Source organism: Vanacampus margaritifer, chromosome 5 (genome assembly GCF_051991255.1).
Source record: "Vanacampus margaritifer isolate UIUO_Vmar chromosome 5, RoL_Vmar_1.0, whole genome shotgun sequence".
In the NCBI taxonomy this organism is placed as follows: domain Eukaryota; kingdom Metazoa; phylum Chordata; class Actinopteri; order Syngnathiformes; family Syngnathidae; genus Vanacampus; species Vanacampus margaritifer.
The window spans coordinates 8,241,173-8,256,898 of NC_135436.1; the positions used below are offsets into that span (position 1 = coordinate 8,241,173).

The 15,726-nt window shown below is 39.3% G+C and overlaps 1 protein-coding gene across 2 annotated transcripts in view; it reads left to right on the forward strand.

Annotated features, from left to right (window-relative positions):
* The window catches only part of LOC144052310 (alpha-2-macroglobulin-like protein 1), a 50,299-nt gene extending 36,212 nt beyond the window's left edge, over positions 1 to 14,087 (forward strand). For both annotated transcript variants that reach the window (XM_077566245.1, XM_077566246.1), the window contains exons 26-36: positions 1,395 to 1,551; positions 2,036 to 2,110; positions 2,383 to 2,545; positions 3,693 to 3,889; positions 3,955 to 4,170; positions 4,465 to 4,583; positions 7,849 to 7,939; positions 8,078 to 8,146; positions 11,814 to 11,919; positions 12,082 to 12,123; positions 12,958 to 14,087. In XM_077566245.1, the coding sequence (XP_077422371.1) occupies positions 1,395 to 1,551; positions 2,036 to 2,110; positions 2,383 to 2,545; positions 3,693 to 3,889; positions 3,955 to 4,170; positions 4,465 to 4,583; positions 7,849 to 7,939; positions 8,078 to 8,146; positions 11,814 to 11,919; positions 12,082 to 12,123; positions 12,958 to 12,980 (1,258 nt within the window). In that variant the 3' untranslated portion in view covers positions 12,981 to 14,087. The remainder of the gene's footprint in view (positions 1 to 1,394; positions 1,552 to 2,035; positions 2,111 to 2,382; positions 2,546 to 3,692; positions 3,890 to 3,954; positions 4,171 to 4,464; positions 4,584 to 7,848; positions 7,940 to 8,077; positions 8,147 to 11,813; positions 11,920 to 12,081; positions 12,124 to 12,957) is intronic.
* The last annotated feature ends 1,639 nt before the right edge of the window (positions 14,088 to 15,726 follow it).

Consider the following 15,726-nt stretch of genomic DNA (forward strand, 5'->3'; position numbering starts at 1 on the left):
TCTCTTTGCCATCACTAGTACCTTTGTGGTGGTATCACTCAAAGAAAAAGAAGCACAGCGAAACAGCTGCGAGTTCACCCTTTCACTGAATTTATTGATTGTGAGACCTTTGGATGCCTCATGTCAACTTGGTATCATCCCCGAGGTTTTGGGTGACTTACAAGTAGACATTACATTACAGTTGGCCTTATGTGGTGTGTATGAAGGTTTGTGGACACCTCGGCAGTTAAGTACAGTTACTGAATCACTCAGAATTTTTTTTTAGAAGGGTTTTAATTTAAAGTGCCAAGAGTAGCTGTTAGTTGCTAGTGATGAATTCATCTGCCAGTATTTCACTTTTAATTTACTGTCACAAAAATATGTATAGTGAATTTGAGCCTGTCACTGATGTCGCATTAAAACCTTGATGATGATCTGAAAAGACCAAAAATACCAGAATAAATGATGTAACACACAATATAGTGCAGTTGCATCAGATGTTATGGAACATTTTGAAGTACTTAGTGCTTTGTTATACAGTGACTTTATATCACACTTAATTTGATACGAGACTAAAAATGGCAGCCAAGGCAGGAGTATACATCTTTCTGTTTTTGGCACCAGAAAATATTGTAGCCATTTACATTATGAGGAAGCTGCCAGAAAATGTTAATATTTGCTTTTAATAGGCTTAAAGCACATCGCCTGGGGGGCTGGGTTGGGGGGCCGATTGAACAAACCAATGCTTTGGTTTTGCTGAAAGGATGCTGGGCAGTTTGGCACTTGGTGAGCACGTATGGGGGTGGCTGATTGTGGAAACAAGGACTCAAGTGTCCAATCACATTAATATTTGCTACAAAAGATTCGACAAATCACCTTGAATGGGTTTTGTTCATGAAGTAGGCAATGTAGGACTGTAATGGGGAAAACAAGTTTGACTGCACTCATCACATTTATCACGTTTTACAAGGGTTTGGGAGAGTTTATGTGAACAAATACTACAAATAATAATAGCTTAGATTTATATAGCACCTTTCAAGGGATCCAAGGATGCTACAGTTTTATACTAGGGGGCTAATTTGTACAAAAATGGATGTAGCCTTAATAAACCTAACATTAAGTATTTCTATTCATTTCTGGTGAGTATTTACTGCAATCCTGACACTATTGCAGTAGGGTCCTGGAGTGTCACTTTGTCATATTTAATTGATTTAGTGAATATTTTAGTTTGCACTCAAAACGTTGCTGCCCCTCTGTCAGATTTAGCTGAACTCTCTTGTAGCCCAGAGGCTTCATATCACACACAAGATCGTTATGTAATTCCTCTATGGCTGGGTTCATTTTGGGGTTACCGCCACAGGCACTGTGTGCTTTGATTTGTTTTCAAAAGTGTGTGTGTGTGTCTCTCTCTCTAGGCTGACCTCTTTTGTGATGAAGTCATTTGACGGTGCGAGGCCTTACATCTTTTTAGATCCCAAGCACATTATAGATGCCAAGAAGTGGTTGTACTCAAAGCAGGGGCCTGATGGCTGCATCAAATCTGTGGGGAAACTCTTCCACAACGGCATGAAGGTGATGACATCAGTATGGCCGATGACATGCTTAATTGTGCACATGATAATCTCAGAGTTGTCAGCCACAATGTAACCACTCGCACAATCCATTGTAGTATCTCGATTGTGAAAAAACATATAAATATGTTTTGTATGCTTGTTTTTCCTCTGCTCCCTCCGTGCAGGACTCGGGTGGTGGGAGGCCCCATTGTGTTGTGCAATTCACGTTACTTGCTGCAGCGATAAGATGACTCTTTCATCAATGCGTTAATCACACTGTGGAACCAATCGGTTGTTCATTACTAAGTGAAATGTATTAAGTAAAAAATATAGTTTAGCAGAATACACTATTTATAGAATTTTCAGTAGAATAATCGAATGTTGAAAGATTCAACCGGTGCAGCCCTACATTCAACCTCCCCGAGCAAATTGCACATTTTGACACGCAAACTACAACCAAAGCATAGAATGATATATGAATGCATGTTTTAATGTGCCATCAGGGAGGAGTGAGTGACGACGTGTCCCTGACAGCTTACATCGTTGCCGCCCTGTTAGAACTGGACTCCGACATTAACGTGAGTCAGACGTCACTCCCATTTTGCAAACAGTAGACCGCCAACCTCATGTGTTGCTGTGCTTCACTGGATCTTCATTTTCAAATTCACCTACCAAGTTAAATTAACTGTACAAGCAAGAATTAATTTTTTGTGAGCTCCCCATGTCAGAAAATGTTTGTAAGGAAGCCGTTTGGGTTTTGGTGGCGTCACCCAAAATGATCCCAATACATTTTGTGAGTTCACCTTGAGACTTTTGGATCCCTTCAATGTGTGCACCGGTTTTGTGACAGGATCCTGTGATCCAGAGCGCTCTGGGCTGTCTGAAGGAGGCAGCCGGTCAGAGGGACAACTTGTACACCACAGCGCTGATGTCCTACACCTTCACCCTGGCTAGGGACGAGGAAATGAGGAGCAAGCTCATCACCTACTTGCACCAGCAGTCCAGTACAATTGGTACCTAGTAACTACTCACAGAAAACGAAGTTGGCTTCGTTTTTGTTGAATGGAAACAGTTAAGAGTATGTGCAGTGTAGTCGTACTCCTTTTGAAATCTATACTCACAACCAGGGTTATTATAGTTTTGGAATTTTTGAGTTAGTTTTTATTTCGTTTTGTTTTGTAAATGTAGTTAGTTTCAATTAGTTTTCATAAAAAAAAGTGTATTATTTGTGTGCAATAGTTAATAAACACCATGGCAAAATAAAAAAAGTAACACAGTTCTAACCTAGCGTCGCATTTAGGTTGAGTTCAAGGAAGGCAAGGAACGACGTCATCTGAAGGTGCTTTTCTATTGGCTGCTGCAAGATGACGTCACTTCTGAGTGACACACTTTCAGACGTCCTTATTCCGGTGTGAAATTTTCACTCAGAAATAAACACTGGATGTATACACACAAAATCCTTCTCAATCAACACCTCTGGACTTCTGTTAATGTGTGGTGGTGATTTTGTCATCAAGCAGCCTGTATTTTGCCATTTTGTTGTGTTTTGCCATAAGTAGGACGTTTCTGGGCGGAAAGTCAATGTTTACACCTCCAGCCAATCACAGAGCGGGGGGGGGGGGGGCATGTCGCTGAAGGCAGGCGCAATCTTGATGAGAAGAAAGCGGGGTTGAGCTATGGGAGGAGTCCGTTTTTAATTGTTTGTTTACAAACAGAAACTGTCAAAACTTAAGACCCCACCTTCAAAATCACATTAAAAATCACCCCGAATGCTCATGTATTACATTAATTACCAAAGACTAAAACATTTTTGCTCTAATTATATTAGTTATTATATTAGTTTTAGTTAGTTTTGTAAACGTAAAAAGTAGTTTCAGTTAGTTTTCGTTTTTTTAAAAGCATTTTTGTTTTTATTTTATTTCGTTAACGAAAATGTTTAGTTTTTTTTATTTTAGTTTTAGTTATTTCATTAGTTTTCCTTAACTAAAATAAACTTGCTCGCAACAATAAAGATGAAATTAGTTCTGACAGTATCAATCAAAGCTGAGTTTTATAGTATAGCAATTTTGGTGCTCCCTAGTCCGTAATGTAACTTCATACTCTTTCATACTCATGTTTACTAGTCATTTCTGTGATACATTGCTAATGTTCTTGTGGCAGGGGGAGTCCGCCACTGGAACCGAGCGGGGGCCCCTGGGAATGGACTTGACTCTCTGGAGGTGGAGATCACCTCTTATGTGCTGCTGGCACTGCTCTCCGGGCCTGCCCTGCCAGATTTTGGGCTGGACTATAGCTCTGGCATCGTGCGCTGGCTCACACAGCAGCAAAATCCTTACGGAGGCTTCTCTTCCACACAGGTAGGCAAAACTTTCAGCAGCAGTTTCTACCATTTGGGCAGACTTACTGACTGTGTGCTCCTCAGGACACTGTCGTGGCCCTCCAGGCACTAGCGAAATACGGTGCTGCCACCTATAGTGTCGGGGGCAGGACTACATTGACTGTGACGTCACTAGGAGGTCTGAGCAAGGCGTTTATAGTGGACCAGAGCAATCGGCTCCTGTACCAGGAGGAGAAGCTGAGTGATGCCCCCGGAGAATATATCCTTAAAGCGGAGGGACAGAGCTGTGTACTGGCACAGGTACCATGTGTTATGTTTATGACAAGGCTACCTTCCGCATTCAAATAATAACCAGTTGCTTTGCAACTATCCTTACACCCCAGCAGGCAATTCATTGGGTTGTAGTTGTAGTTGAAGATTAAATGATATGATTATATTCTACCACGATTATCATGAACAAAAGAATCACAATTATTAATGTCATCACAATATTATTAAAGGAAATGTCAACATAAAAAAAAAATCAAATACAAAACAAAATCCGAAAAATATAATAAATATAAATACCGATATGTTGGTCCTAACCCCTTCTAGATCTCCATGCATTACAACATTCCCCCTCCTCCTGACTTTTCCGCCTTCAACATCTCCACTTCCACCATGTCAAAGTGCAACCAGAGCAAGCCGCAGCTCATCCTCTTCGTCCGTGCCAGGTAACTGTGTGTGTGCGTCTGCCTCTACAGATTAGTCATTGAACATTTTGTCTAATAAACATAGGGTTTGCATACATACAGTAAAATGCCCTCTAAAGCATTTTGAGCGCAGCATGTGTAATTTACTTATGCTGTCACATATGATACAGTATCATGCAATGCTTTAATGTAAGAAAATTACTTTTGGGTTTGATTAGACACAATTATTAGTGTTTATTGTTATTATAATTAATTGAATGGGTATCTCGGAAAATGAGACAAATTAATGGCAACTAACAAAATAGAGCAGACATGGGCAAACCCCGGCCCGCGGGCCAAATACGGCCCGTTATGCGTTTTTAATCCGGCCCGCCGAACTTATCCAATAAGGCTAGAAAAAAATTCAAAATCTTTTTTTTTTTTTGTTCAGCTCAGTGGGCGAGTGGTTAGAGTGTCCGCCCTGAGACTGGGAGGTCGTGGGTTCAATTCCCGGCCGGGTCATACCAAAGACTATAAAAATGGGACCGATTGCCACTCTGCTTGACACTCAGCATTAAGGGTTGGAATTGGGAGGTTAGATCACCACATGATTCCCGAGCGCGGCACTGCTGCTGCTCACCGCTCCCTCAGGGGATGGGTCAAATGCGGAGAACAAATTTCGCCCCACTTAGATGGGTGTGACAATCAGTGGATTTTATCTTATTAATTTAATTTTGTCCCTGCAATGCCCGCGTTTCACCAATAGGTGGCGCCAGCCGTGGCGCCAAAATTTTTATTGTGGGTGGGCCTGAGGAAAAATGGGTGGGCCAGAGAAAATATCCCTTCACGTCCCTAATAGTGCTTTACCGCGGGTACCAAGGACAGCGATTAAGTTGCCGCTCTTAACACACACTTTTTATGGCGTTATTTCGCTTCTTTAATTACGAGGGCGCAGAAAATAAAATCGCTGGCGCGGTCTCACGTAAAGTGAAGGACTGCTGTGAGTGACGGGTGCAGCTGGGAAACGCGCTCTCCAGCTGCAGCAGTACGAGCAGTGGATGACTGGTGTTGGGATCCACTTCCCTCAGACTCCTGTGCAGATTATGTTTTACACCAGAGTCACTGCTGTGTAACTTCTACACACCCGGAAAATATGATCACTGGGTCGGGGTCTCACTGATAAGCTCGTTTACGCACAGAAAGGGGACAGAAAGATACGCAGGGCACATTCATAACAACGTTTGCAATTTATTAAAATAAACGGGAGAATGGCAGTAAGCTTAACTCAAGATAACTGATTCATAAAATACAATTCTTCCTGGATTTGGACATTTACAGCAGGAGACGGCAGGGTTTTGTGTTGAACACAGCAATAATGTCCTGATAGTCCAGAGAATCGGTCAATTATTTTTTGAAAGAAAGCAGGGACAAAGAGTTCAGTCTATGAGTCAACATTGTGGCACTGTTGCATGTTTTGATCCTTTTGACAGCTGAAGATAGTCTTTCTACATGTTGTCTTGGGTGAGGTGAGGAGCGCGCATGCAGGAGACTGTTGATATTGGTGAATACATCCCCGGGGCGTGCGTCGAGCACCTCTATGAGCGTTTCCTCGTTGGCTTTTGGCTTCTTTTTGAGCTGCTGCACAAACACCGTGTGCTATGCGTCCCCCACGGAGATGGAAAAGTGGTCAGAGACGGATTGGATGTACGCGCTTTGTCCTCAGCGCGTGACAGGCAGCAGCGGCTATCATGCAGCCGCATGTGTCACACATACTGTGGGCCCGGGTTAAAAATGGGTGGGCCAATGGAAAAAAATTCTTTAACTTTACGCCTTGAATTGAAATCTATTAATAATAGATGCAGTCTCCAGGTTTGACAGATCACAGTGTATGTGCTATTATAATCTATTTACATTTCTCCTCCCACTTTGCCAAATAGTGTGTAAATGCCGCATCTTGCATATTCATTGAGGCAAACGTACTACCTGGATTAGGGCTATTTTATAATAATCATAATAATAATAATAATGCATTTCATTTAAAAACAGCACCTTTCAGAACACCCAAGGTCACTTTACAAAGCATAAAAACAAAGCAAAAGTTGAGCTAAAACAATAAAAATGAAGCTATTGGAAAAGCTGTTTTAAATATGTGGATTTTGCACATTTGAAAAACGCAGTCCTAAGTGCACACTATAAGTAAATTGGGTTGTACTTTTATCTGTGTGTGTTTACTGTGCTATGAGGTCCAAATGCTCCTGGTCCGGCCCATCTGTCAAAATTTCAAACCCATTGTGGCCCGCAGTGCAAAAAGTTTGCCCACCCCTGAAATAGAGGCTGTTCATCAGAAATATCAAAATCTCAAATATTGTTCATTTTCATTATTTTTATATCACTGAATTATCTGACAAAAGACTCTGGTAACTTTGAGAATTATCCAGATACTGCTTTTTGCTGGTCTAAGATGTAATTAGATGTTTAAGTATTTAGGTGGACTGATCAATTTTGGACATGGCGTTGTTGTTTTTTGTAGAAATGTAAAGAAATAAAATAAATATTTGATAGATTTTATAAAATCAATATCTGTAATTCTTACAGTTACATTCTTCTCATGGTGTCATTTCCAGCTAAATGATACCCATTCACCAAATAAACATTTAACTTGATTTTGTATGACTATTTTTGGACTTTAATCTATAGAATGGTAAGTCATTCTTCACAGCTTTCAGGAGTTGGAAAGCTTTCAAGTTTGCTTTTGATGCCGTGACCTTGTTTTGGGTTTCAAATGCTGCTGCTATCAGGCCATCAAAATTGAAAAATGGGTTTTAATTTTTCCCTTCACTGCAAAAACACAAGTGACAGTGACATGCACAGATAGACCCGCTAGTGGCGCCCCAGCACCAGCCCCTTTGCCCCGTATGAGAAAAGTGCCTTTTGCCAGGAGGCTTTTTTTCTTTTTCTTCATACCAAAAACAAAAACCACCCTGTATGTCATTAAATCACTCTAAAAGTGATGGGTAAGTTCTTGTGAGAATTTTGCTCGTCACTGTGCAGTGCTCACGATCTCTGGCCATTTAAACAGCCAGTGTGTAGGCTTTTTATATCCAATATAGCTTCCGTTCACCTCCTTTGTATAAAGATTTATTGACTGTTGTTTGTATTACCAGAAATCAAGTTAGATATTTCTACTACTGTTTTTCTTGATTGTGTAAATTTTGGTGATGGGTGCCTTTTTTTCTCTGCATGTGCCTAATCTTGAATATGTTTATTTATTTGCAAGAGTTGCAGAGAAACTGTTTTGTGTTTGCAGGTACCAGGGCAGGAGAGAGGAGACAAACATGGTCATCATTAACATCAAACTTCTGTCTGGACATATTTTGGATAAAAGCTCTCTGGAGTCGGTGAGGTTTTTTTTTTTTCTTCTACCCTCAAGTCAAGTCAAATTTATTTGTATAGCCCTTAATCACAAAAGTCACAAATATTTGTGTCACTTGTTATCGTTTGAACTACACTGATGGCAGTTTACTGTGATGCTCTAGTTAAAGAATGACATCTCAGTGAAGCGTGTGGATCTGGATGAAGGTTATATCAACATCTACTTGGATGGGGTATGAACTTTTTTTTCCATCTATAAAATGTACTGAATAGAAAGTAGAGTGGAACACCACAAATTGAAAGCTGGATTTTTTTTCATTTATTGTTGTATTAATTTAATTACGTGTACACTTTTAAGGCTCAAAATAAGCGGATTCGTATTACAATTTGCGAGTCCAAATTAGCATTTTGCCTCTCATACACGCACACTGAAAATCAAATCTGCGAACGGGCATTTACAGTATGTGGCACAACACGCTAATGTTGCCTACGTGCAGGATGTTGGAGGCAAAGGATCGTAGGAACGTGTCGTCTGTGGAACAAGCTCATTCTGAGGCCAATGAACCGTTTTGAACGTAGTTATTTTTTGTCCAAGTGTGCCAGCTTTTCTTGCTAGACAATAATTCAATTATAAACTATGAACAAGTTCATTTTAAAATTAGTGAACTGAACTTTGAAGTAATTTGCATAGTAAAATTAACTTTCCCAACACTGAAGGTTGCAAAGATGTTCACAATCAGTTTACATTTACTTAATTCCATAAAAGGTGTATACTGTTGTGCGTTTTATGTGACAGGTTGCAAATCTATTTCGTATACCGCATAATCTGACCAATGTATTGTTATTATACATTGATGTGGTGACCCGCCTCCCATCCTCCACCCCCACTCCCGTTAGCGAGGCATTTTGGTCCCAGTGCGACCGTGTATACTTCTTACCTTTTTCACCCCTGACCTGTTTTCATGCCTGATAAAGAATACAGTATTTGTGTTATTTCCAGTCTGCTGGTCTAAATTAAAAAACACACAGCCATGAACCAGCTATGTCACTCAACTGAAATTGCACAACAGACTCTTATGCTGCATTCACAGTTTCGGGCGGCACGTTTGCATTGTAGTCAATGTACTTCGCGTGGACGGGCACAAAAGTGGAGCAGGGGACGCGTTTGGAGCGCTGGAACACGGTGCGGCGCAGTGAAATCCGCACATTCGTGGCGAAAATCCACACACTTGCATATTCGCCAAAGTTGAAAAATTTGAACTTTTTTCAAATTTAGCCACACGATAGCCAATCGGCTTTGAGTACGGGCTACGTCACATACAGCGAATGCTGAGCAAGGAAGTAGCATATTGAGTGCTCGTAAGTGTATTTACTTGTTCTTAAACTCTACCGAGGTAGCAGTAGTGCATCCATGCCAAAGCTATTTAGCGTAACTGCCGGCCGCCGGATTGACACTAAAAAAGCGGAAGTGCTAAATCACGTACCTCAAAAAAGGCGCTGCTGGAGAAAATAGTGCCCCGGCTGTATAGTCCCAGGAAAGAAGTGGAACTAGTCGGGGGTGCTCTCTTTTTATTGACTCGCTAAAGTGCTCTACAGTAGTTGGTCACCAAGCGACACGGATGATGCACGAATAATGCACGAATGAGCGGCATCCGTTCCAGATCGCCTTCTCACTTTTGGTGTAAATGTAGCATCAATACAATTTTTTATTTAATGCCTCATGTTTTTGATACAACACATGCCAAGTTTAAACTGGAATGTATATTTGTGTTTGAAATGGCCCAATTAAAAACATTTCAGACAAAATACAGTTTGATGCTTTGCACAATGTGAGATATTGCTGAACGATTAGTTGCATTTGCAATTAAATGACGGTTTGACAAAACGCAATTACGTAATCGTTTAAGGCTGCGATTTAAATGCCTAATAAAATGTAGCAGAAGGAGAGAAAGAGGGTCTTCCCAGTGTTATATTTATACTGGGAAGAGAGTAAAATAAAGAACTTGGAAAAAATAAGTCACCAATGGGTTGAGGAACGAACTTCAGTTTGGGAGACAGCAGATCTACTCCCTGAGCCACGCAGCTCCTGTTGTGTGTTAGTACCTTTATATCGCTCATGTCAGCTGGTGATCTTCCTAATGGAGATAAGCAAACAGTTGGAGGGGCATAGCTCATGGTAGTTTGGCAGTCTCCCAAGCTAAAGGTTGTGAGTTTGTTCCTCAACCGTTGAGTGACTTTAATTAATTTTTTCAATTCTTTATTATGCTCTCTTCCAAGTGTAAATATTACTCTAAAACAGAGTCTATTTGGTCCTACTCTAAATAGAGTCAAATTTACTCTACAGAATTTACTGTGTGGATGGTTCTCATAATTGCTCTAAAAATACAGTTGATCGGAATACTCAATTATTCGATACAGAAATATTTAATAGCTGCGACCCTACATTCAACTGTCCTGTTATATTGTCATGTTTTTATCATTTAATAAAACCTTTGCTTCAGGTCACTGGGATTAGCCTGCCCATCCCCGTCCCCCCTCCCCCCCAAAACAGGTCAAATAAAAAAAGTTATTTCGTGCCTTGATAACTTTACAAGAAGGGCGCTTGGGGGGAATTTCAGTTAAACTCAATTTGACCTCATGGGAACTTATGAAACTGTTAGTGTTCCATACTTTCTGAACAGCTTGTTGTTCTCAAGCAAGGAGCTATATGGCAAATTTCACAAGTGTTTGACCCATGACAATTTCCAATGATTTGCATTTCTATAACAACCTGGTGATGACACTCTGTGACACACTCTAAGCTCAGCGGTCACTTCCCTCCTGGTTGAAGCCTGTTTGCAATGATGAGGTACTGCTGATCAATTTGTGTTTAAATATTTATTTTTAATTGAACCAGACTGAACCAGTATTGGTCCATGTATGAATCACACGAATTTTGTGGTTCATCCGCTTGTTAGAGAACAGCAAGTTGTGCACAAAGTATTGAACAATGAACACTTGGACGTGCATTCAAAAGTTAAAAAAGGTCAACTTAAGGTCACCTGTAAATCTGAATCCTGAAATTTTGCCGGATTTCCCTAGTTTTTTTGAAAGAGTGTAGTAGTATTTTTATTTAATTATTATTATTATTATTATTATTATTATTATTATTATTATATTTTATTTAAATTTATTAAGTATAACAAGTGTTTAGAAGGGTGGGGAAAATTGAGTGGTTGGAGGGGTAGTAATGGCTTAATAGAGCTATAGATCTCCACGCCAAACAAATTTTAAGAAATTTAGAATGTATCACTCGTGAAAATTGAGGGAACACAGTCATTTAGTTAGTTTTATAAACCTAAATTGTAGTTTTAGTTTTTACACTCTTGTTTTTATTTTATTTCATTGACAATTTTTTTTCAATTTTAGTTTCAGTTTTTTCTTAATATATTAACCTTGCAAGAAACATCTAAATTTATTTAGGTTAACAGTGTTTTATTGATCAAAATGAGTGATTTCACATGAAACATCAAGTTGTTAATCTGTGACAGTTTAATAAAGACATGTCCACAAAAGTCTTTAAAAGTCTATGAAATGACATTGAGGAGAGAACGTCTTACTTTAAAGACCTTTCTCTCTCCTCGAATGATATCCCCAATCAATGACTGAGGATCTTGCAAATAATCAGATGAGATTCACCCTCAAGTGAAGGCTACTATTTTACAAAATATGTTCTTGTATATGCCAAGAAGAATTAACACAAACTGTGGCTGTTCTCCATTCTTCTATTTCAATTTGCTGTGCAGTGGGACAATGTCACACTATTCATGTCGGGGATCCAGCTATCGTCGTCCTAACTAGACACACCGCAATAGAAGCGCAAACTCCTTCAGTGGCGTGTGCTTTGGTTTGTGTTTGCAGCTGAAGAAAGGTGAGAAGGTGGTTTACAGCATGACACTGGAGCAGGACGTGCCTGTCAGGAACCTGAAAGCAGCTGTGGTCAAAGTGTATGACTACTATCAGACAAGTAAGATCCTCCTCGGTTACAATTGTGCCAATGTCGTTGTCAAAGGACATATTTTTATTACATTTTATTTGATCTCTGTGCTGCTTTACCCTGTTCTGCTGTAAAACTTGAACCTCCCCCTATCACCACTATCACTTAACGATTCTCGTATTTTATTTGCAGGTGACGTGGCTGTGACAGAGTACACATCCCCCTGTGCAGAGAGTAAGTCACATAGATCTGGTTTATCATATGATTATAGTGGAGAGTGAAACACTGGTTGGGGTTGGACAAATTGGAGACGAAAATATTCCACTACAATGCATTTAGTTTAGATTAACATTTAGTCGTGTGGTTTAATTTTCATGTAGCTCTTTGCAACAACAAAAGGACAAAAAGTAGGGCTAGCCACAACATAAAGTGTTAATAGTCAAATAAAATGAGAAAAGCCATCATCTTAAAATAAACCATACGTTAGCTTAGTTGGATAGAACTGTGGTTAACATATTTTTACACTTCCGTCACAAGATTTTAAATAATGAAGTTGCAATGTGTGTGTGTTAGGGGTGTAACGTTTGTGAGGTGATGGTACGAGTTTGTTATAACAGGAAAAAGCGACAAAAAAGCTGAATTTTTGGTTTGTTTTTATTCATTTTCAGCAGACAGTATAGTGCAGGTAACAGTTTGTCCTACATTGTGTCATTTTGAACTACCAAAGATAACTTGGCATAAAATGCAGATTACTGCTTAAAAGTATTCATTCTTTATTTTAAAAATTTCCTTTAAAAAAAGAAAAAAAGGGAAGGGAAGTTTATTCAGCTCATTGTTTTCATCATTATCATTATTGTTACTGTGTATTTTTTTTAAATACATTTTAGTCATCAGAAATATCCCTTGATATATGCTATTATTTAATTACATTTAATTTCAATCAAATCAATACTCAAACATCAAATGGTAATATAAGTTAAAAGGGTATCATTCATTTTGGTAGTGATTATGCAACACATACATACTGGGTGATCATGTCTAATAGTAAATAATATGTTTGCTTTGCAGGTGACGTAATCAACGAGCTTTAAATGAACATTGAGGAAACTACTCGATTCCTTTCTGGGAGACGAGATATTCATCAGACTTGTCGACGTGTGTCCTTGTCTTTGCTTTGTTTGAATTTGAAGGGAATCCCTGTGATCGCAAATTATGCTCTTTCCTTCTCTGTGTTCCTTTCTTTTAAAAATCTGAATTCACTTTTTAGTTATTGTTGCCTCACCTCAACACTGGAATTTTTTTTTAACACTTAACTCACTGGAGCCAAGAAAACCAGACTGTGCTCTGTAATATTTTTAATATGATTGATTAATATTTTTAAACTCCCAAGTGGGGGATGAATGATGCATACAAGGTACCAATAACGCTGTAAAAACACTATCTGGAGGGGGGGAAAAAAGAGTGCTGTGTGTTTGGGAGTACTAGTGCGTTTAGAATGTTGCTGTGCCTTTTTTTAAAGTAGCACTACAGTAACATAGAATTAGAAATTTGACATTTGAAAAGTCATGAAATAAAATGGACAACAAAAGAAAATAATGTGTATAAGTTTTTTTTTTTTTTTTTAACAAACGCAGTACATATTGATAGTAATCCATTTTTATTCCGATTTGATTTTTTTGGTATTGCCTATCTCGCATCTGTGTGGTTTTCCCCGCTGATGAATATGAATCAGCGCTTTTTTTCCTCTTTTTTTTTTTTTTTAATGTACACCCATTCAAACGCACACTAACGTGGTCTCTTGGGCGGGAAGCGAAAATGCGGTGCCTGCACCAAGGGCAAGCGATGGTACCACCACACAGCACTGAATCGGTGTGTAATGTTCGTCATCTGCGCCCTCCCCCAGTTGATGATTCGGAATCGCCACGTTTGACGTCCACAACACCACCACACTGGGACCATGAACGACACGTGGCGATTCCTATTTATCGAGGGAAGTGGAGGGGTCGGGCAGACAATGGACTGGGCAGCGTTGTGGGACATGCGCCGATTCTGAATCTGAACAAAAGCCTGTCTCATGTTTGTCTGATGTCAAACACGGATATTTTAAAATTGTACAGCAAAAACTGTTTTTGTGGGAGAGTGTTTATGGTAATTAATTACATATAATATCTAAAGAAATAAATATAATTGTGCTTTAATTTTTTTCACCATACTCTACCTTTCTAAAAACAAAACAACATGTATCCCCTGTCATAAAGGTAGGTATCTAATAAGTAAGAATTGGTATTCTACACATGACATTCAACTGGCGTCCGGGTGAAGGGGGAAGGGCCAAGGGAACAATAAGCAGGATTAGCAGATCAAACAAAACACACTGACATGTAAATCCAACCTGAGGATTTCAGGTTTCAGTCACTCATTCACTTAAAGCTTCCCAACCACCGGAAAGAATACGATTAGACACGCGAACAGGCAGTACGGTGAATATATACACAAGTCAGATTGAAGTTGAAAAAGCCCCTCTCATAGACGTGAGCATTCGGCCATAGCAAATGTGCAAAAAAAGACAAGGGGCTGGGTAGATGAGCACAGGTGGACACAAAAAACAAGGCAGACATGGAAAACATGACAAAACAAATTGTATTCAAAAACCAACAGAAACCCAAATCATGAGAGTACCCCCATCTTAACAGACCAAGACGTCTCGTATTCCACTTTGGAATAATCAAAACTAAAATATCACACAAATGCCTAAAAATGAGTTTTAAAGTAACAATCCAAAACTGGAGATAAATCTTACTACAAAAAGGAAACAAGATAGGGAGGTCTTCTTCCGGGAAGACTTGACTCACGAACAAATACAGATCCAGCAAACACAAAGAATGAAACCAGGTAACTATAAGGCCCTGTTCACACGGAAGCAGTCCTTCCTTAAAATAATCTTGTACACACAGAAACGTTTCAAGACATGCGTGTGTCCAAAAGAAGACACTGAGGACGTTTAACTGCTGTATTGTATACGCCAAGTCTGGAGTGGCGCTGTAGTGCAGCCACAGGGGGTTAATGGAAAGCGTAGAAGAAGAATCAGTGAAGAAGACGAACCACTACATGTATATGTATGTATATATATATGTATGTATATATATATATGTATGTATATATATACATATATATATGTATGTATATATATATGTATGTATATATGTGTGTATATATATATACGTATGTATATATGTGTATATATATATATACGTATATATATGTATGTATATATACGTATGTATATATATATGTATGTATATATGTATATATACATATGTATATATATATATATATATATATGTATTTATATATATGTAATTCAAGTAGGATATCAAACTATGACAATGCGTCGTCATCGAGCTGCTGCGACCACTACGTCATCGCTGGAGGAGGATCCCGCATATGCTGTCCACATTGGAACGTACCACTCTGGAGCCCAGTTCCAAAAGTGATGGGTTTCAAGGTCCGAAATGGCGCCGCCGTGTGGACAAACTGCCCAAACGGTAAGAAACTTGTGTGGATACATTGAAACGGGCTTTCGTGTGAATGGGGCCTAACTACAAGCAAACTTGGACAAGAAACACCTGTACAGTGGCTGAGGGAGCTGGTACAAGGAAACGGTAGACTCGCACAGGTGGGCACAAAAACCTAATGAGACAGACATGGAAAACACATGACAAAATCTAATCTAAGCCCCCCCCACCTCTTTATAATAAACATCTTAGATAGACTGCAAGTAAATCACACTCTTCAGCTAGGTCCCATGTTTGTCTAAAAGGATGAAACGCCCAAAAA